The sequence below is a fragment of the Manis javanica genome, chromosome 10, assembly GCF_040802235.1.
Source record: "Manis javanica isolate MJ-LG chromosome 10, MJ_LKY, whole genome shotgun sequence".
NCBI classification, from domain to species: Eukaryota; Metazoa; Chordata; class Mammalia; order Pholidota; family Manidae; genus Manis; species Manis javanica.
In genome coordinates this window covers 33386237-33406028 of record NC_133165.1, presented here as the reverse complement: position 1 = coordinate 33406028, position 19792 = coordinate 33386237, and the positions used below count along the sequence as shown (strand labels likewise).

The following is a 19792-nucleotide window of genomic DNA, read 5'->3' as shown; positions in this document are numbered from 1 at the left end:
AGAGCAGAATGGAGAAAGAAGATGTGGTACCTATACACAATGGAATATTACTCAGCCATAAGAAAGAATGAAATCCTGCCATTTGCAACAACATGGATGGACCTAGAGGTTATTATGCTCAGTGGAATAAGCCAGGGGGAGAAAGACAAATTCCATTATTATTTCTCTTATATGTGGAACCTTAAAAACAAAACAAAACAAATTACAAAACAGAAACAGATTCACAGACACTGAGAAGGGACTGGTGGTCACCACAGTGGAAAGGTGGGTGTGGGTGAAATGGGTGAAGGGGATAAAAAGGCACAAGGTGTCAATCATAATATAAATTAGTCACAGGTATGAAAGAACTCAGAGAATATAGTAAAAAATAAATAAAAATAAAAATAAGAAAATGATTGTTTTAAATCCCTGGTCCACAGAGCTTGTCCTCTGATGGACAGGTAGAGAGGAAGGATGAGGTCTGGCGCTAGAGACATCCCCCGTCCCAGGGACAAAAGAGAGTCCTATGTGGTCAGCACACACTGGTCGTGGAGAGGAAGTCTTAGGGTCAGAAATAAAAATGCTTTCCTCTTCCAGGGGAGCTGAGCTGCCGAAGAGCCACCCACCATTCAGCCCCTGACCCAAGCCCCAGGCTGACTGCGGCACCTGTCATGAGGGCAGACCCAGAGGGGCTTGGGATCCCCACCTGCTGCTACCTGGGGTGGCCTCTCTTGTGAGAGAAGTTTGGGGTTGGAAGAATTAAGGGAGGAAGAGAAAGGGAAGCTGGTGAACATTTTTTTCTTCTGTGCAATTTATTTCCTGTTGGTTATAAATTCCTTTTGAAAATTAGTGATCGTGACTCTGTAAACTGTAAGAAAAGAGCTTTCCTTCCGTGATCCAGGGATGGTCTGTAAGGCCCATAGGCCAGCACCATTCAAAGGGTTTCAGGAAGTTGGAGCTGGTAACAATGCAGAGGTCCTGTAGGGACAGATACTATCCTAGGTGAGAGGAAGTGGCTACGGGGCAGGTATGGACATCGTTTCCCTCGGGGGTTCCCTTCACAAGCTAAGTTGGTGGCTTCATCTCTGAGGGTCAGTGGGGTGCCCATCACACAGGCTGTAGCCTCCAGGTGCTCTGCAGTGTCTGTCTCCAGCACAAGAGGACTGCCGTTTGAGTCCTGGCTGCACCAGTCTGTAAACGACCCCTCAGGCACCTCTCTGCATCCCTCTAACCTCAGTTCCTCCATCTCTGCAGTGGGAACAGCTCTGCTGGCTTCACTCACAGGGGAGGTTACGAGCTTTCAACTGGAAGATGCAGTGAAACTATCATTGTTGCAGGGTGTTACAGGATCACTTGTGTCCTCCCAAATTCATATGTGGAAGTCTTAACCCCCAGTACCCCAGGATGTGCCTGCATTGGGGGATATGGCCTTTAGGGAGGTGATCAAGTTAAAATGAAGCCTTTAGGGTGTCCTTAATCCAATCTGACTGGTGTCCTTATAAAAAGAGGAAATTTGGTCACACAGACACACCACGCATGTGCGGGCACAAAGGAAAGGTCGCGTGAGGACCCAGAGACAGTAGCTGTCTGCGAGCCAAGGAGAGAGGCTCAGAAGAAACCAACCCAGCTGACGCCTTGATCTTGGACTTCCAGCCTCCAGAGCCATGAGCAATACATTTCTGTTAAGTTGCCCTTAGTTGCCCCGCCTGAGGTATTTTGTTACGACAGCGCTAACAGACTAGCACGGGAGGCGTGGTTACAGTTGTCTCTGCGAATATGACTGCAGCTTCCATTCCAAAGACTTTCTTCCCAGGAGCCCCAGATACTCACGATAGCCTTGTGATGTTGACCCCTTCGTATTCAGGGATTCCAGAATAAACCAAGTCCATCTGCAAGGCAAGTGGGCCACTGTGTCATCTCAGAGGCTCCACCAGAGGGCCTGCCAGGCCTTTCCACAGACTCCCAGGAGCGTGGAGGAGAGACTGCAGGTCCCCCGTCCCCACCCCGAGCCACCCAGCGAGCAGTCCCACCCTGCCGCCCGGCAGCCCCGAGGGAGCCCTGCTTCGTCCTCCCCTCCCTGCCTGGGAAGACCGAGGAAATGCAGGAGCCAAGAAACTCACCTCTGACAGGAGACTTGCCCTCAGCTGCTTTCTTAACCCCTAGAGACCCTCCCTGGGGAGACCAGAGTAGCCCCTGGGCACTCGCTGTCTTAGGCCCACCTGTCTTGTGAATTCCTTTGCGAAATTCTGGTACTTCTCAGAAACTGGGTCTTCCAGCTCCTCGGAGAAATTCACGCTGGTCACCGTTACTGTCAGTTCCACCTGGGCGGAGACGGTATCCGGCAGCTCTGAGGGGGTCAGAAAGCAGCCGCGTACTGCCGGTGGACGGCCAGCGCCCGCCCAAGGAGCCCCGCCCTCCCGCTCGTCTGCCGGCCGGAGGTGGCCGGGTTCTCTGGAAGGAGGGGACACAGGGACGCCCGCATGGCTTTGAGTTGGAGCCCCGGGGACCTCGGGTCTTACATTCTCACAGAATTCTACATGCATTTGGCATCGTGCACCATCATATACTCATTTACTAAATTGCACTTATGGTAAAATTCTGTGCTGAATTTATATTTTGCTCCAAACGGTACCTTCTGGCTTCATTTATTTTTAAATGGTTTACCTTTCTTACCACTGGGTAAAATAGTCACCCCCAGAAGAGGCCATATTCGGGCCACACACGGAAGAGAGGCAGGAATAGGCGCCCTGGGGTTGAGGCCTCTGCTGCCTTACCTATGCTTGGGACGACCTCCTCACACTTCGGCCCCTGGTAGAGTTCGGGGCACAGGCACTTGATCCCATCCCAGACACCTCCGTTCCAGCACGTGCCCACCACCTGCTGGCACTGATCCCCCGCGAAGCCACTGGGACACTCACAGGCCTTTCCATTCCACTTCCCACCATTGAAACAGATCACTGAAAGGAAAAAGAACCCGCTCAACCATGTACATTTGCACAGCACTTTACAGCTCACAGCGTATTTTTCACAGACACTGTCCAATTTGATACTCTTGAGACCCTGGGGTGGGCTGGACAGTTAGTCACCCTGCTGTGCAGAAGGGAAAAGTGAGGTGGAGATGCCAGCCCAAAGTTCCACATGGAGGCCAGATTACCTGGTCTGGGCTCTATTCAGTGTGCTTTCTTTCAGGGCTGAGGAAGAGGAAGGGGGGACAGGGACTGAAAGAGCCCAGAGAAACTTGACTAGTCCAGACCCACCAAGCTTGGGAACAAAGAAGTCACTGTTCCCTCAGTGCCTGGAAACCCCTGCTATTGCTACCGTTCATGATCCATTTTTAATTTGCTGGGAGGTGGGGTTTGGCTGTAGACTTAGTTTAAATAGACAGTTACAGGTTATAGACAACTCTCAAATACTTCTGCCAACTAATCTGGAAAATCTAAAGCTCTGTTCTCTTTGGCTTTTCTTGAAAAGAGCCATGTCTACACAGGCCAGATTTCCCTGTGTGTTTTGTCTGGGAAGGTGCACTCCCCTCACCAGACCCAGACAGCAGGGGCCACACTGGGACCATCACGTCACGAAGCCTGTTTACGCACTGTTGGTCTGAGACATTTGGGAAGAATGGAAGAGATGAGTCAAGAGTAGAGTCCAGCACAGCGGAGACCCATAAATCCCAATTCAGCCCCTCTCTCCTCTGGTGCATGTAACTGAAGATGTTCTGACCTAATCTCAGTGCCTGAACACAGTTTGTGAGTAGTGACCAAAGCAGCAGCTGGTGTGTGTTCAGCTGTTGTTCAACAGTCCAAAGGGAAAACCAGCCTCTTGGGTGTATGAGAAAGAGGAAAGGGGGCCATCATATCAGCTGTGGGCCTGGTGGTCATGCAGCCACTTAGCATTCATGGTGAGACACCTAGGGGCCTTCCTCGGACCACGAGGGCTGGAACCTCCCCTCTAAAGATGCTCAGCATCCTTTCTGGAACCAGAGAGCTCGCTGTGACAAAGATGCATTAGAGAGGACCCGGAGGAAAAGCCACATAACATAAAGTCCAGACAAAGCAGAACTCAACAGAGGAAGAATTCACAAAGCCTTGAGAAACCGCAGCCCCTACAGCTGAAGGACCGCCCTTCACCTTCATCAATTCATCACAGGATTGAGCAGTGCCCTGGGCAGGAGCAGATAGATCATGTACGTGTGAGGTTATCTGCAATTCCTCTAAATCAGTGTATGTTGTCACATATTTTATCTACTGTATTTTCTTGAATACCTGCCAAATACCTTTTCTCAGTCTGAAAATAATATTCACAGATGTGATGGTGTATAATATAATATATATTTTGTATTACATACAAAACACAGGCGCACCTCATTTTAGTGCACTTCACTCAATTGCACTTTGCAGATGTTGTGTGTTTTATGGATTGGAGGTCTGTGGCCACCCTGCGTAGAGCACATCTGTTGGTGCCGTTTTTCCAACAGCATTTGCTCACTTTGTGTCTCTGTGTCACATTTGGTTAATTCTTGCAATATTTCAAATTTTTCATTATTATTATATGTGTTACAATGATCTGTCATCAGCGATTATGACTTCCTGAGCTCTCAGGTGATGGTTTTTAGCAATTTTTTGCAATGTAGTATTTTTAATTAAGGTATGTGCATTGTTTTTTTAGACATAATGCTATTGCACACTTAACAGACTACAGTGTAGTGTAAGCAGAGCTTTTATATGCACTGGGAGACCAAAAAATTGATTTGACTGACTTTATTGTGGTGGTCTGGGACTAACCCCACGTTATCTCCGACGTGTGCCTGTCATAACAGTGTTGTAACAGTACGTATGGGTGGGACAGTTCTTATCCTACCCAGGATGAAGAAAGCTGAGTGAAAGCTCTAGAGACAGAGAGAAGAAGGGAGGGGGACCTAAGGACAGAGAAACATTTAAGGACGTGGAGGTACAGTTCCGAGATGATACAAATGGACCTTCTCTTGCTTCTATGGTGGATGCTCAGAGGATAAACAAAAAAGGAGTGAACGGTGGCCAGGAAATAGTGGCCAAGGGTGCACGTGAATACTGTTGGCGAAATCCTCCTCCTCCTCCTCAATAATAAGAAAAATCTTTGCACTTAAGCATGAGAGAAATCCATGACAAAAAACACTGAAAAGCTATAAAATGCAAATGAAAGCTATGAAGCTAACAGAAGCATAGTCTGTAAGATGCAATGGATCAGAGACCGCAGAGTACAACAGGGAGGAAAGGGGATGTGTGCACACTTTCCTGGGCATCGAAGGGGTCCAGGCAAAGTGGGGGAAACGTGTTGTGCAAGAGTGGGATTTGTGCAAGAAACACAGATGGGGGACAGAAGAAAGTGATCAGGTACAGGGCTGAAGGTTTTCTCTAATGGAAAACAAGGAAGAACAAAGGAAGTGGGTGATGAGCACAAGTGCAAAGAGATGAACACAAACAGGGGATTGGAAAGAAATGTGACCTTCAAAAAGGAGACTTCAAGAAATTTCTTACTTGGTGTAGATGGTGAGGCACTGGAAGTTGAGGTGGGGGTGCTCTGTGTGGACGTAGTCTTGCTGGTGGAGACAGGGGGTGCTGTTTGGGAGGCAGTGCTCTGCGTGCTGGGACTCAGGGTGGACACAGGTGTGGTGGTGACACTCAGAGAGGTCGACTCTGCAGAAGTTTCTGTAGAAGTTGTCACGGAGCGGGTGAAATCACTGTAGGTGGCTGAAGATGTGCTAGCCTGCAAGGAAGTGGTAACAAGGGTGCTGCTCTCAACAGGAGGACTCAGAGATGCAGTTGCTGTGGCAGAAGTCGTCACACAGGTGGTGGTCTCAGTAAGAATGGTAGTAGATGCACTCACCTCAGTGGAAATTGTCACAGATGTGGTGTTGTCCCTAGAAACTGATGAAGACACAGTAGTCCTTGTAGTTATCACAGTGGTGCTGCCAGGAGTAAATGGTGATGTTGTTGCACTGTCCCCTGGGGAAGGTGTGACGGTGCTGGTGCTCTCGGTGGGTGGTGATGTTGTTGCACTGTGCCCTGGGGAAGGTGTGACGGTGCTGGTGCTCTCGGTGGGTGGTGAGGTTGTACTGTCCCCTGTGGGAGCTGTGACGGTGCTGGAGCTCTCAGTGGGTGGTGATGTTGTTGCACTGTCCCCTGTGGAAGGTGTGACGGTGCTGGTGCTCCCGGTGGGTGGTGATGTTGTTGCACTGTCCCCTGGGGAAGGTGTGACGGTGCTGGTGCTCCCGGTGGGTGGTGATGTTGTTGCACTGTCCCCTGGGGAAGGTGTGACTGTGCTGGTGCTCTCGATGGGTGGTGAGGTTGTTGCACTGACCCCTGGGGAAGGTGTGACGGTGCTTGTGCTCTCGGTGGGTGGTGATGTGGTACTGTCCCCTGTGGGAGGTGTGACGGTGCTGGTGCTCTCGGTGGATGGTGATGTTGCACTGTCCCCTGGGGAAGGTGTGACGGTGCTGGTGCTCTCGGTGGGTGGTGGGGTTGTACTGTCCCCTGTGGGAGGTGTGACGGTGCTGGTGCTCTCGGTGGGTGGTGATGTTGTTGCACTGTCCCCTGGGGAAGGTGTGACGGTGCTGGTGCTCTCGGTGGGTGGTGAGGTTGTACTGTCACCTGTGGGAGGTGTGACGGTGCTGGTGCTCCCGGTGGGTGGTGATGTCGTTGTACTGTCCCCTGGGGAAGGTGTGACGGTGCTGGTGCTCTCGGTGGGTGGTGATGTTGTTGCACTGTCCCCTGGGGAAGGTGTGACTGTGCTGGTGCTCTCGATGGGTGGTGAGGTTGTTGCACTGACCCCTGGGGAAGGTGTGACGGTGCTTGTGCTCTCGGTGGGTGGTGATGTTGTACTGTCCCCTGTGGGAGGTGTGACGGTGCTGGTGCTCTCGGTGGATGGTGATGTTGCACTGTCCCCTGGGGAAGGTGTGACGGTGCTGGTGCTCTCGGTGGGTGGTGGGGTTGTACTGTCACCTGTGGGAGGTGTGACGGTGCTGGTGCTCCCGGTGGGTGGTGATGTCGTTGTACTGTCCCCTGGGGAAGGTGTGACGGTGCTGGTGCTCTCGGTGGGTGGTGATGTTGTTGCACTGTCCCCTGGGGAAGGTGTGATGGTGCTGGTGCTCTTGGTGGGTGGTGAGGTTGTTGCACTGACCCCTGGGGAAGGTGTGACGGTGCTTGTGCTCTCAGTGGGTGGTGATGTTGTACTGTCCCCTGTGGGAGGTGTGACGGTGCTGGTGCTCTCGGTGGATGGTGATGTTGCACTGTCCCCTGGGGAAGGTGTGACGGTGCTGGTGCTCTCGGTGGGTGGTGAGGTTGTACTGTCACCTGTGGGAGGTGTGACGGTGCTGGTGCTCTCGGTGGGTGGTGATGTTGTTGTACTGTCCCCTGGGGAAGGTGTGACTGTGCTGGTGCTCTCGGTGGGTGGTGATGTTGTTGTACTGTCCCCTGGGGAAGGTGTGATGGTGCTGGTGCTCTTGGTGGGTGGTGATGTCGTTGTACTGTCCCCTGGGGAAGGTGTGACTGTGCTGGTGCTCTCGATGGGTGGTGAGGTTGTTGCACTGACCCCTGGGGAAGGTGTGACGGTGCTTGTGCTCTCGGTGGGTGGTGATGTTGTACTGTCCCCTGTGGGAGGTGTGATGGTGCTGGTGCTCTCGGTGGATGGTGATGTTGCACTGTCCCCTGGGGAAGGTGTGACGGTGCTGGTGCTCTCGGTGGGTGGTGGGGTTGTACTGTCACCTGTGGGAGGTGTGACGGTGCTGGTGCTCTTGATGGTTGATGATGTTGTTGCACTGTCCCCTGGGGAAGGTGTGACGGTGCTGGTGCTCTCGGTGGGTGGTGATGTTGTTGCACTGTCCCCTGTGGAAGGTGTGACGGTGCTGGTGCTCTCGGTGGGTGGTGATGTTGTTGCACTGTCCCCTGGGGAAGGTGTGACGGAGCTGGTGCTCTCGGTGGGTGGTGATGTTGTTGCACTGTCCCCTGGGGAAGGTGTGACGGTGCTGGTGCTCTCGGTGGGCGGTGATGTTGTTGCACTGTCCCCTGGGGAAGGTGTGACGTTGCTGGTGCTCTCGGTGGGTGGTGGGGTTGTGCTGTCACCTGTGGGAGGTGTGACAGTGCTAGTGCTCTCGGTGGGTGGTGATGTTGTTGCACTGTCCCCTGAGGAAGGTGTGACGGTGCTGGTGCTCTCGGTGGGTGGTGGGGTTGTGCTGTCACCTGTGGGAGGTGTGACGGTGCTGGTGCTCTCGGTGGGTGGTGATGTTGTTGCACTGTCCCCTGTGGAAGGTGTGACGGTGCTGGTGCTCTTGATGGTTGATGATGTTGTTGCGCTGTCCCCTGGGGGAGGTGTGACAGTGCTGGTGCTCTCGGTGGGTGGTGATGTTGTTGCACTGTCCCCTGTGGAAGGTGTGACGGTGCTGGTGCTCTCGGTGGGTGGTGATGTTGTTTCACTGTCGCCTGGGGAAGGTGTGACGGTGCTGGTGCTCTCGGTGGGTGGTGATGTTGTTGCACTGTCGCCTGGGGAAGGTGTGACGGTGCTGGTGCTCTCGGTGGGTGGTGATGTTGTTGCACTGTCGCCTGGGTAAGGTGTGACGGTGCTGGTGCTCTCGGTGGGTGGTGATGTTGTTGCACTGTCCCCTGGGGAAGGTGTGACGGTGCTGGTGCTCTTGATGGTTGATGATGTTGTTGCACTGTCCCCTGGGGAAGGTGTGACGGTGCTGGTGCTCTCGGTGGGTGGTGATGTTGTTGCACTGTCCCCTGGGGAAGGTGTGACGGTGCTGGTGCTCTCGGTGGGCGGTGATGTTGTTGTACTGTCCCCTGGGGTAGGTGTGACGGTGTTGGTGCTCTCGGTGGGTGGTGATGTTGTTGCCCTGTCCCCTGGGGAAGGTGTGACGGTGCTGATGCTCTCGGTGGATGGTGGGGTTGTTGCAGTGTCCCCTGGGGAAGGTGTGACGGTGCTGGTGCTCTCGGTGGGTGGTGGGGTTGTGCTGTCACCTGTGGGAGGTGTGACGGTGCTGGTGCTCTCGGTGGGCGGTGATGTTGTTGCACTGTCCCCTGGGGAAGGTGTGACGGTGCTGGTGCTCTCGGTGGGTGGTGATGTTGTTGCACTGTCCCCTGGGGAAGGTGTGACGGTGCTGGTGCTCTTGATGGTTGATGATGTTGTTGCGCTGTCCCCTGGGGGAGGTGTGACAGTGCTGGTGCTCTCGGTGGGTGGTGATGTTGTTGCACTGTCCCCTGTGGAAGGTGTGACGGTGCTGGTGCTCTCGGTGGGTGGTGATGTTGTTGCACTGTCGCCTGGGGAAGGTGTGACGGTGCTGGTGCTCTTGATGGTTGATGATGTTGTTGCGCTGTCCCCTGTAGAAGGTGTGATGGTGCTGGTGCTCCCGGTGGGTGGTGATGTTGTTGCACTGTCCCCTGTGGGAGGTGTGACGGTGCTGGTGCTCTCGGTGGGTGGTGATGTTGTACTGTCCCCTGGGGAAGGTGACACTGTGCTGGTGCTCTCGGTGGGTGGTGATGTTGTTGCACTGTCCCCTGGGGAAGGTGACACTGTGCTGGTGCTCTCGGTGGGTGGTGATGTTGTTGCACTGTCCCCTGGGGAAGGTGTGACGGTGCTGGTGCTCTCGGTGGGTGATGATGTTGTTGTCCTGTCCCCTGGGGAAGGTGTGACGGTGCTGGTGCTCTCGGTGGGTGGTGATGTTGTTGCACTGTCCCCTGGGGAAGGTGTGATGGTGCTGGAGCTCTCGGTGGGTGGTGATGTTGTTGCACTGTCCCCTGTGGAAGGTGTGATGGTGCTGGTGCTCTCGGTGGGTGATGATGTTGTTGCACTGTCCCCTGGGGAAGGTGTGACGGTGCTGGTGCTCTCGGTGGGTGGTGATGTTGTTGCACTGTCCCCTGAGGAAGGTGACACTGTGCTGGTGCTCTCGGTGGGTGGTGATGTTGTTGCACTGTCCCCTGTGGAAGGTGACACTGTGCTGGTGCTCTCGGTGGGTGGTGATGTTGTTTTACTGTCCCCTGAGGAAGGTGACACTGTGCTGGTGCTCTCGGTGGGTGGTGATGTTGTTGCACTGTCCCCTGTGGAAGGTGTGATGGTGCTGGTGCTCTCGGTGGGTGGTGATGTTGTTATACTGTTCCCTGGGGAAGGTGTGACGGTACTGGTGCTCTCGGTGGGTGGTGATGTTGTTGCACTGTCCCCTGTGGAAGGTGACACTGTGCTGGTGCTCTCGGTGGGTGGTGATGTTGTTGCACTGTCCCCTGTGGAAGGTGACACTGTGCTGGTGCTCTCGGTGGGTGGTGATGTTGTTGCACTGTCCCCTGTGGAAGGTGACACTGTGCTGGTGCTCTCGGTGGGTGGTGATGTTGTTGCACTGTCCCCTGGGGAAGGTGACACTGTGCTGGTGCTCTCGGTGGGTGGTGATGTTGTTGCACTGTCCCCTGGGGAAGGTGACACTGTGCTGGTGCTCTCGGTGGGTGGTGATGTTGTTGCACTGTCCCCTGTGGAAGGTGTGACGGTGCTGGTGCTCTCGGTGGGTGATGATGTTGTTGTACTGTCCCCTGGGGAAGGTGTGACGGTGCTGGTGCTCTCGGTGGGTGGTGATGTTGTTGCACTGTCCCCTGGGGAAGGTGTGACGGTGCTGGAGCTCTCGGTGGGTGGTGATGTTGTTTTACTGTCCCCTGAGGAAGGTGACACTGTGCTGGTGCTCTCGGTGGGTGGTGATGTTGTTGCACTGTCCCCTGTGGAAGGTGTGATGATGCTGGTGCTCTCGGTGGGTGGTGATGTTGTTGCACTGTCCCCTGTGGAAGGTGACACTGTGCTGGTGCTCTCGGTGGGTGGTGATGTTGTTGCACTGTCCCCTGTGGAAGGTGACACTGTGCTGGTGCTCTCGGTGGGTGGTGATGTTGTTGCACTGTCCCCTGAGGAAGGTGACACTGTGCTGGTGCTCTCGGTGGGTGGTGATGTTGTTGCACTGTCCCCTGGGGAAGGTGACACTGTGCTGGTGCTCTCGGTGGGTGATGATGTTGTTGTACTGTCCCCTGGGGAAGGTGTGACGGTGCTGGTGCTCTCGGTGCGTGGTGATGTTGTTGCACTGTCCCCTGGGGAAGGTGTGACAGTGCTGGAGCTCTCGGTGGGTGGTGATGTTGTTTTACTGTCCCCTGAGGAAGGTGACACTGTGCTGGTGCTCTCGGTGGGTGGTGATGTTGTTGCACTGTCCCCTGAGGAAGGTGACACTGTGCTGGTGCTCTCGGTGGGTGGTGATGTTGTTGCACTGTCCCCTGGGGAAGGTGACACTGTGCTGGTGCTCTCGGTGGGTGGTGATGTTGTTGCACTGTCCCCTGTGGAAGGTGACACTGTGCTGGTGCTCTCGGTGGGTGGTGATGTTGTTGCACTGTCTCCTGAAGAAGGTGACACTGTGCTGGTGCTCTCGGTGGGTGGTGATGTTGTTGCACTGTCCCCTGTGGAAGGTGTGATGGTGCTGGTGCTCTCGGTGGGTGGTGATGTTGTTGTACTGTTCCCTGGGGAAGGTGACACTGTGCTGGTGATCTCGGTGGGTGGTGATGTTGTTGCACTGTCCCCTGTGGAATGTGACACTGTGCTGGTGCTCTCGGTGGGTGGTGATGTTGTTGCACTGTCCCCTGTGGAAGGTGACACTGTGCTGGTGCTCTCGGTGGGTGGTGATGTTGTTGCACTGTCCCCTGTGGAAGGTGACACTGTGCTGGTGCTCTCGGTGGGTGGTGATGTTGTTGCACTGTCCCCTGTGGAAGGTGACACTGTGCTGGTGCTCTTGGTGGGTGGTGATGTTGTTGCACTGTCCCCTGGGGAAGGTGACACTGTGCTGGTGCTCTCGGTGGGTGGTGATGTTGTTGCTCTGTCCCCTGTGGAAGGTGTGACGGTGCTGGTGCTCTCGGTGGGTGATGATGTTGTTGTACTGTCCCCTGCGGAAGGTGTGACGGTGCTGGTGCTCTCGGTGGGTGGTGATGTTGTTGCACTGTCCCCTGGGGAAGGTGTGACGGTGCTGGAGCTCTCGGTGGGTGGTGATGTTGTTTTACTGTCCCCTGAGGAAGGTGACACTGTGCTGGTGCTCTCGGTGGCTGGTGATGTTGTTGCACTGTCCCCTGTGGAAGGTGACACTGTGCTGGTGCTCTCGGTGGGTGGTGATGTTGTTGCACTGTCCCCTGAGGAAGGTGACACTGTGCTGGTGCTCTCGGTGGGTGGTGATGTTGTTGCACTGTTCCCTGTGGAAGGTGACACTGTGCTGGTGCTCTCGGTGGGTGGTGATGTTGTTGCACTGTCCCCTGTGGAAGGTGACACTGTGCTGGTGCTCTCGGTGGGTGGTGATGTTGCACTGTCCCCTGTGGAAGGTGACACTGTGCTGGTGCTCTCGGTGGGTGGTGATGTTGTTGCACTGTCCCCTTTGGAAGATGTGATCGTGCTGGTTCTCTGTGTGGATGCTGAGGTGTTTGTGCTCTGCTTTGGAGAAGTTGTCACAGTGCTGTGTGTCTTGGTTGTTCCTGGACTGGAGTTCTTGAAAAGTTTCACAGTGGCATTTCTTTCAGATGAAGATAATTGTTCTGTGCTTTTATCTGCGGAAATTGCCACAATGGTGTCACTATTACTGAGAATTTTATTCTCTGCCAATATCTGTGTACCACTTTCATATTACCATCTAAAAATATATTTACTGTAGGAGTTTCCAGGGTAATGTCAGGTATAGTTATTTTAGGTGGGCTGTAAATAAAGCCATTTTCAGTAAATTCTGAGATCACAATCCACTGTCTGTATTGACCCTACAAAATTTATGTCCTTTATTTGTCTCTCATACCCTCTTTCTAGGCTGTTAGGTGGTCTTGAACCCCCTCTCAGGACCCTGACTGGTTCTTTTCCAGTTGTGAATAATATTGTTAAGGCTGTGGAAGCTGAGCAGTGATGGACTGTGAGTCCTGAGCCCTTGCTGGCCTGCAGAGCATTGTTGCAGTGCATTTGCACCGAGATGCCCCATTCCAGTACCTCAGGGCCGCAGTGTCTTACCTGTTGTATAGTTCTGCCATAGCTCCCGGTACTCGGGGCCCCAGGCATCCTCTTGAGTAACACGCCCTCCTCCATCCCAAACAGCCCTGTCCTCACTGAGGCCTGAAAGAGCGAAAGGAAGTTAGTGTCTGGATTGGTAACTCTCCTTCTCATTCTGGCTGTCCTTCACTCTCTCCAAACCTGTGTGACTTCCCCTGCTCTCCTCTGGGTCAGGTCCTGGCAGCTCGATCACCTTGCCTGCTTCAGAGCCTAGAAATGAGGCAGGAAACCATAGTCCAAGTAGAGGTGAAGCAAGAAGATGGAGATTGGGGGTACAGTCTTGGGAGGGAGGGGCAATGTGTAATTGTGCTGGTGGGGGAAAGGGTGCTCCTGCCCAATTCAGGAGTCAGAGTTCAGGAAGTGTTTCCAATGGAATATGAGCACAAGTGAGGGATGCCGCTTCCAGGCCTGGCCCGTAAAACCTCCCTTGTCGTCCTGATTCCTCTGCCAGTCAGAGGCAGCTGGTGAGGTGCACAAGAACAGCAGAGCCTCTGGAAATAGCGCAGATCCCTGAGTCAGCACACGAAGGGAAGCTACCTGCAAACATGAACACCTGCCTTGTATAGTTACATGAGCAAAACAAAACCCTGGAGTCCAGCCTGACGGTATCCTGAGCAGAGAACCCAACTGACCCACATTAGCGCCCCCACTTCTGACCGATGAAACTGTGAGATAATCACAGGGTGTTCATTTAAGTGACTAAGTTTGTGGCACTTGGTCACAGCAGGAGTAGAACCAATACAGGCAGGGTGTGTCCTTATCCTAGAGTGAACATAGATATCCTCACATGACTTTTGTATGGGTATGTATGTGCATCCATAGGGCAAATTCCTGATGCTGGGCATTGCCGGGTGAAAGAGCAGGAGCACTTTGCATTGTCAAGTCTCTCGGATCACACGCCCCCCCCCCCCACGCCCACAGCAGCGCCTGTTCCTCACGCCCTTTGCAACCAGTATGCTGTGTGGTTTTTAGATTCCTGGCAGTTGTAATGGACTAAATTCTGTCTCCACCCAAAAGATATGTTGATGCAAGAGAAAGAACCTGGATTATTGTCTAACTCTATACACAAAAGTAAACTCGAAATGGATCAGACTTGAATGTACGTTATGAAACCATAAAACTCTTAGAAGAAAACATAGGGCAAAAATTTCTTGAATAATGGGTGGGAAGGGAGGGATAAGGGGGAAAAGGGGGCATCACAATTAGCACGTATAATGTAGGGGGAGACACAGGGAAGGCAGTATAAAGACAAGTAGTGATTCTATAGCATCTTACTACGCTGATGGACAGTGACTGTAATGGGGTATGTTGGGGGGACTTGATAATAGGGGGAGTCTAGTAACCACAATGTTGTTCATGTAATTGTGAATAGCAAAATTAATGATAGCAACAAAAAAAATTTCTTGAATATAAAAATGAAAAACTTTTTCCTGAACATATCTCCTCAGGCAAGGCAAACAAAATAAAAAATGAACAAGTGGGACTACATCAAGCTAAAATGCTACCATCAGCAGAACAAAAAGACACCCTATAGTATGGGAGAATATATTCATACATGATTCATCCAATAAGGGGTTAGCATCCAAAATATATAAAGAACTCATACTCCTCAACACCCAAAAAACAAATAACCCATTTAAAAAAATGGGTGGAGGACCTAAACAGACACTTCTCTAAAGAAGAAATTCAGATGGCCAACAAGCACATGAAAAGATGCTCCGCATCACTAATCAGCAGCAAAATACAAATTAAAACCACAATGAGATATCACCTCACACCAGTTAGGATGGCCACCATTCAAAAGACAAGAAACAACAAATGCTGGCGAGGATGCGGAGAAAGGGGAACCCTCCTACACTGCTGGTGGGAATGTAAATTGGTTTAACCATTGTGGAAAGCAATCTGGAGGTTCCTCAAAAAACTAAAAATAGAAATACGATTTGACTCAGTAATTCCACTGCTAGGAATTTACCTGAAGAAAACAAGATCCCTGATTCGAAAGGACATATGCACCTCATGTTTATCGTAGCACTGTTTACAATAGCCAAGGTATGGAAGCAACCTAAGTGTCCATCAGTAGATAAAAGAAGATGTGGTACATATACACAATAGAATATTATTCAGCCATAAAAAGAAAAAGAAATCCTGCCATTTGCAACAACATGGGTGGATCTAGAGGGTATTATGCTCAGTGAAAGAAGCAAGGCAGTGAAAGACAAATACCAAATTATTTCACTTATTTGTGAAGTATAAAAACAAAGCAAAACAGAAAGAACAAAACAGCAGTAGACTCATAGGCACTGAGAAGGGACTAGTGGTTACCAAAGGGGAGGGGGAGCAGGGGAGGGAGAAGGGGATTAAGGGGCACTGTAATTCACAATCACAATATAGGTTGATCACAGGGACAGTAGTATAGCATGGAGAATACAGTTAATGACTCTGTAACATCTTACTATGTTGATGGACACTGGAGGGGATGAGGAGTTGATAATACAAGTGAATGTTGAGCCACAATGCTGTGTATGGGAAACCATCATAAGGTTGTATATCAATGATACTTTCTTAAGAAAAAACAAGCAGGGAAATAAGTATGCATAGTAATAATTTTAAAAAAAAGAAGATCTGTTGAAATCCTAACCCCCACCACCGTGGAATGTGACTTCGCTTGGAGATAGGGTCTTTCCAGAGGTAGTCAAGTTGAGATGAGGTCATTAGGAGAGCCCCAATCCATTATGACTTGTGTCCTCTTAAGAAAGGAGGAAATTGGGACACAGAGAGGGAAGACAATGAAATGGTCATGTGACCAGAGCAAAGCCTTCTCCAGCCAGCCCCCAAGGTTAGTCAGCAAACACCAGAAGGTAGAAAAGGTAAGGAAGGAATCTCCCCTGGAGATATCAGATGGAACGTGGCCCTGCGGACACCTTGATTTCAGGCTGCTGGTCTCCAGAACTGTAAGACCACAGTGTCTGTTGTTTGGGTTGCCCCATTGATGGTGCTTATTACAGCACCACCAGAGAACTGAGGGGGGTAAAGTGAGCACCTCTTTGTAGCCCATGTCCTCTCCTTCTCAGAAGACTAGAAGACCGTCTTCCCTTCACTTCCGGCAGGGCCGTTCTGTCTAGGCTTCCTTTGTGGCAGGCCTGCCTGGGGCTCTGCCCTGGGTGCCCCTTCCTTCTCTGCCCAGTCTCCTTTGAAGGCTGAGTTCATGGCTTTCACACCATCTACATCCTGGCAACTTCCCTATGTGCCCGCCCATTGCTCTGGCCTCCCCTGTCAAGGGCAGACTGGTTCCCATTTTCAACTTGACCTTGTCAGGTAATGTTAATTGGTCACCCCAGACTTATCCAAATCAGAACTTCAGATTGCTTGGCTAGATACTGCTCAGAGGCAGACTTCTACCAGTGGTGGAGCCAGGACCTCAGAAGGCATCTTAATTCTCTTTCCTCTCACCTCCCCTGTGAACTCCAACAGCCAGGCAAGCTGGTGCTTCCTGCAGAGCATATCTGCAACATGTCTGCTTCTTTCCGTTTCTCCAGGAACCACCAGGTCGGTGTTGTCCTCTGTTCTCACTGACGTTGCTGCCACGGCCCCCGCCCCATCCCTCTGCTGCCTACCAGGCCTCCACGCCCATCAGTTCTGCACTCCACAGCTAGAAGAATTGCTTCAAAACACACCTAGGCTCTAACCCCTTCCCCCTCCCCACTCCCACCATTTCATAGTGTCCCCCTCCTACAATTGATATGGTAAAGTCCTAAGCTCCAGGACCACAGAATGTGACATTGGGAAATAGAGTCATTGCAGATGTGACTAGTCCAGATGAGCTCATGCTGGAGCAGAGGAAGCCCTGATCAAATAGGACTGGTGTCCTTAGAATAAAGGGAAGTTTGTACACAGAGACTGGCACAAGGAGAATGCTGTGTGAACATGAAGACGGAGATCGGGGCGATGAGTCTACAAGGCAAGGAATGCCGAGATTGCCAGCAAACCATGGGAAGCCAGCACCGAGAGGGCAGAGGGGGCACGGCCCTGCTGACCCCATGGTTTTGGACTCTGTACCTCCAGAACTATGAGGGGGCCCAGGTAGGCACTTGAGCGTATGTTCCTTAGACTCTCTTGGGAGGGTAGGAGTAGGATGGTGGTGGAAAAACAGGGCTGGTGAAATGGCCCCAGACTGGGGAACAGGGAGGCAAGAAGTGCCCATAGTGAGATGACTGAGCACCCAGGCCTGAGCTCATTAGTGCTGGGTGTGGGAGGTCAGAGGCATTTGCCAAGGCTGGACAGGGCTGGGCTGAGCCGATGGGACATTGTGTTGTGTTGATAGGCAATATAACCAGGGCGTGCTGGAAGGAGGGGCCAGAGCACAGGTGAGAGGCTGTATGTGCTGGGAAGAGCCAGGTGGAGCCTCTAGGCATTTCCTCAAGGCCACCCCAACCCCATGCTGGCATCTCCAGCCCAGTAGCCTGGGAGGGACGTGGCTTCAGTTCCCCAGAGAGGGAACATGAGAGAGTCAGATGCCACATGAAAGCTGGCCAGGACTCTACAGACCAGCCAAGGCCAGGCCCAGAAAGGGGACCCCAGAAGCCAGAGAGCAGGAGGGATCTGAAAGGCCCCATTTCACAGAGGGGGAGACTGAGGCTGGAGACACAATGAGCCACAGCGTGCAGAATGCGGGAGGAGGCCAAGAGTGGGGAGAAAAGAAAGGGAGAGAGGGAGAGGGAAGGGAGACTCAGGGAGAAAGGAAGGAGGGGGCAGGGCCAGGGGTGGCGGGGTGAGAGGGAGCCGGAAATGTCTTCTCGGGCAGAAACTCATCATCACGCCTGAAATGCCACCATCAGCTGTCAGTGACTCAGAGTCTGGGAGGCATACGAAGTCCCAGGAAGAGGCTGCCATTGCTCCTAGTAAGACAGTAGCTCCAGGTGACGTCACAGCAGAGTCCGTGCCAAGTGATAACCATGTTCAGGTCCAAGAGCCAGCCCTTTAGAGGAAGCCAGACCACTGCCTCCCTGCCCCAGCCTCCCTGTCCCCATCCTCTGCATTTGCCCAGTCAGCCCTTATGTTGGCCCCCAGAGAAGGCCCTGCCTCCCATGGGTGGGTTCGGGCCAAGGAGGCCCAGCCCCCAGCACTGTGGCCAAGTGTACTTCCTTCCCTTCTGCCACCCATTTCCACCTGGGAGAAGAGTTGGCCAGGGTCTGGGACCAGGGGGCCGAGCCCCACTGCTCCTTGCATTGTGAGCTCAGGGCAGAACAAAGTCCAGGACACAGCAGTTTGAATGACATCTACCGGGCCCTGCATGAGCCCCCCATGTCTGCCTCCAAGCCCCATCCCCTGCACCCAGGCCACCCCACTCCTGCTTAAGGTAGCAGGAGGCCAGCACTTTGGTTTCCGCCTTTCTCCCCCTCCCTCTTCTCTGGGGACAAGCGAGGGGCAGAGGGTCCAGGACCCACTGCCACTCTCTGCTGGCCTGAGCCTGGTCCCCACAGCCACAGAGCCCAGAGCAGCTGCACTGGGAGGAACCCTAGAGGTCCTTCCTTTAGGGGAATAAACAGACCAGAGATGAACAGAGTTGCCCTACAGCAAACAGCTATTTCATAGTAGCCATAGAACCCGGAGCTCCCGAAGCCCCATCTTGTGCCTGTTCAGCTGCAGCAGTGGGCGCTCTCCTGGTTCTGGGATGTGACAGCCTCGGAGCCCAAGGCAGGGGTGTTGTGATGCAGAAATGGCCAGGACAGGAGTCAGAGCATGGAGTGAAGGTGTTTGTCTCTTGCTATGTAAGGAAGACCCCAGCCTTTGGTGTAGGGATAAGAGAGAGGAGGGACTCGAGGGGCACATCCACCGGTTAAGTACAGACCCTAACATCAACTGAGCAGCTGTCATGTGCCAGGGATTGTACCCGGGGGCTTCTGTCTCACTCTCCTTCTGGAGGGGAAACAGGTTCAGAAAAGCTAACTTGCAGGTGCTCCAAAATGCCAGCTCGTCTCCCAAATCTCACGGCGAAGAGAAAGGGAGAAGGTGAGGGGCATGAGGCTGAGCTCCAGGCGGGCAGGACCCCCGCCTGTGCTTCCCAGAGGCAGTCCTTCCCGGGGTGTGGGTTGATCCAGGAGCTGCTGGGGCTGAGTGGGCAGTGGGATGGGGGGCACTCACCCTGCCCAGCGGCACTCTCAAGGGGCGGGAGCTGGAGGGCGAGGGGCAGCAGGCAGAGTGTCACTGCTACCAGTCTCGACATCAGAGCTCTGAGGGCAGCAGGCCAGCCCTTCACCCTCGCAGGAATGAACAGAATAAACATTAGCCAGGGAACCCCAGAAATAAATGGGCTCCAGAGCACTTTGATCCTGAGGTCTGGGGGCCAGCCTGAACCTGAGTCAGCCTGGGAGTTTCAATCATGACTGGGGATGTGGAGCCTATTCCAGGCCAAAGGGCAGAGGGAGGGGAGCCCCTCCCTGGCCAGGCAGCACAGAGGCACCCAGGCCATCAGATCTGTCCCCCCAGGAGAGGGGCAGGTGCTGGGGCCTGAAGCAGCCTGGGAGAACTGGGGAGACGCCTGGAGAAGGGTGGGATGGCGGGAGGGAGGCTGGGCCTGAACCCAGGAGGGAAAGGGCACCTTGCGCTTGACTCCAGCCCCTGACAAGGGGACCCCCTGACAGTGAACCCCCTGAGAGTTCACTCATTTGTCTTCTGGGGGCTCCCATACCTCATTCCCTGGGCCCAAGGTCTACTCCTGGGTCCTGATCCAAGGCTCATCTGCCACAGAGACCTC

General features: G+C 53.2%; 1 protein-coding gene across 1 annotated transcript in view; it reads right to left on the bottom strand.

The window, feature by feature from the left end:
* MUC17 (mucin 17, cell surface associated) overlaps window positions 1-19288 on the bottom strand; it is a 28223-nt gene extending 8935 nt beyond the window's left edge. Inside the window, exons 1-7 of the mRNA XM_036998724.2 lie at window positions 19180-19288; window positions 13000-13101; window positions 5842-12554; window positions 5493-5721; window positions 2754-2936; window positions 2199-2326; window positions 1810-1868 (exon numbers count right to left, since the gene is read on the bottom strand). Of these exons, the coding sequence (XP_036854619.2) occupies window positions 1810-1868; window positions 2199-2326; window positions 2754-2936; window positions 5493-5721; window positions 5842-12554; window positions 13000-13101; window positions 19180-19261 (7496 nt within the window). The 5' untranslated portion in view covers window positions 19262-19288. The remainder of the gene's footprint in view (window positions 1-1809; window positions 1869-2198; window positions 2327-2753; window positions 2937-5492; window positions 5722-5841; window positions 12555-12999; window positions 13102-19179) is intronic.
* Between the last annotated feature and the right edge of the window lie 504 nt (window positions 19289-19792).